Raw genomic sequence first — 1168 nt, forward strand, 5'->3', positions numbered from 1 at the left:
AAAAAATAGTTTAAAAGCACAACTTACTTTTCCACTTGATTTCTGTAGCTGTAGCTGATCAAATTCCAGAAGTTTCTTCCAGTCTTGGCGTTTAACAAAATAGAAGACTTCTTCATACGTGAGATCAATGCGGTAGTTGAAATCGCCACACCAAAACACATAGTCGTGAGAGAAGACGCTTCTTCCCTAAGTGACAGAGACTCAAAATCACTACTGCACACCTGGCAAGGTGGGAGAGAAGAGGAAAACATGGCCACCGGACAGGTGACAAGCAAAACCACAACTGTCTTCAAATGTCACTGAAAAAACAAAAAGGTCTTCTCAGGCCCACGAGCTGAACAATTACACCAGGGAGGTGCACTCCTTAGGGTGATCAATCATGGGAGAACAGGAGGCAGTGTTTGCACAGGGAGACAGCTCAGAGGGCAGGAATGCATGGGAAAGAAGGACACAGGGAAAAGGTAACCACAGGGAGGAAGTGGGAAGACAGCTGGTCCACTGTGGGGACTGCAGTCAATGTCATGAAACAAAATGTGTAGGAACCACTGAATGGAAAAATGAATTTGTTCTGTAAACTTTTACCCAAATTACAGTTTAAAAAATAAACAAATAATAAGGTCTTCTACAAGAGCATTTCATTTTTCACGAATCCCATAAACCTGTCTAGGAATTTTCTGTGGCTTGCTTTTAAATTTCACACAATCGTTTTGTTGAGTGGTTTGGAGAAAGCTCCACACCAAGGGGAAAAGCACAACAGTAACACCGACTCTGCTGAGGAGGATCAGGGCTTGGTGTGCACCAGGCCTAGGGGTGCCAGGCATCATCTCTGCAGAGGAAGGAGAACAGGAGAATCCTATTTGGAAAGAAAATCTGCCGGCTTCAGAATGAAAGGAGGAGTCCTAGAGTGGTGTCAATGGTTAACATACTCAGCTGCTAATGGGAAAGTTAGAGATTCCAATCCAACCAGGAGCACCTTGGAAGAAAGTCCTGGTGACCTGCGTCCAAAGGACCAGCCACTGAAAACCCTACAGAGCACAGATCTACTCTGACACATGTGGGGTCGCCAGGAGTCAGAACCCATTCAATGGCAACTGGTTTGTTTTCAGGGTGAAAACCTCTGGTCCATCACTAGAGGGCAGCATCATGTGCATTATCAGAACCTCAAGCC

At 45.2% G+C, this 1168-nt stretch overlaps 1 protein-coding gene across 1 annotated transcript in view; it reads right to left on the reverse strand.

Annotated features, from left to right (window-relative positions):
• The window catches only part of SYNJ2 (synaptojanin 2), a 102645-nt gene that overhangs the window by 21934 nt on the left and 79543 nt on the right, over window positions 1-1168 (reverse strand). Inside the window, exon 15 of the mRNA XM_007945297.1 lies at window positions 28-186. Coding sequence (XP_007943488.1) covers window positions 28-186 — 159 coding nt within the window. The remainder of the gene's footprint in view (window positions 1-27; window positions 187-1168) is intronic.

The sequence above is a fragment of the Orycteropus afer genome, unplaced genomic scaffold, assembly GCF_000298275.1.
Source record: "Orycteropus afer afer isolate SDZICR_OR568_19922 unplaced genomic scaffold, OryAfe1.0 scaffold00135, whole genome shotgun sequence".
NCBI lineage: Eukaryota > Metazoa > Chordata > Mammalia > Tubulidentata > Orycteropodidae > Orycteropus > Orycteropus afer.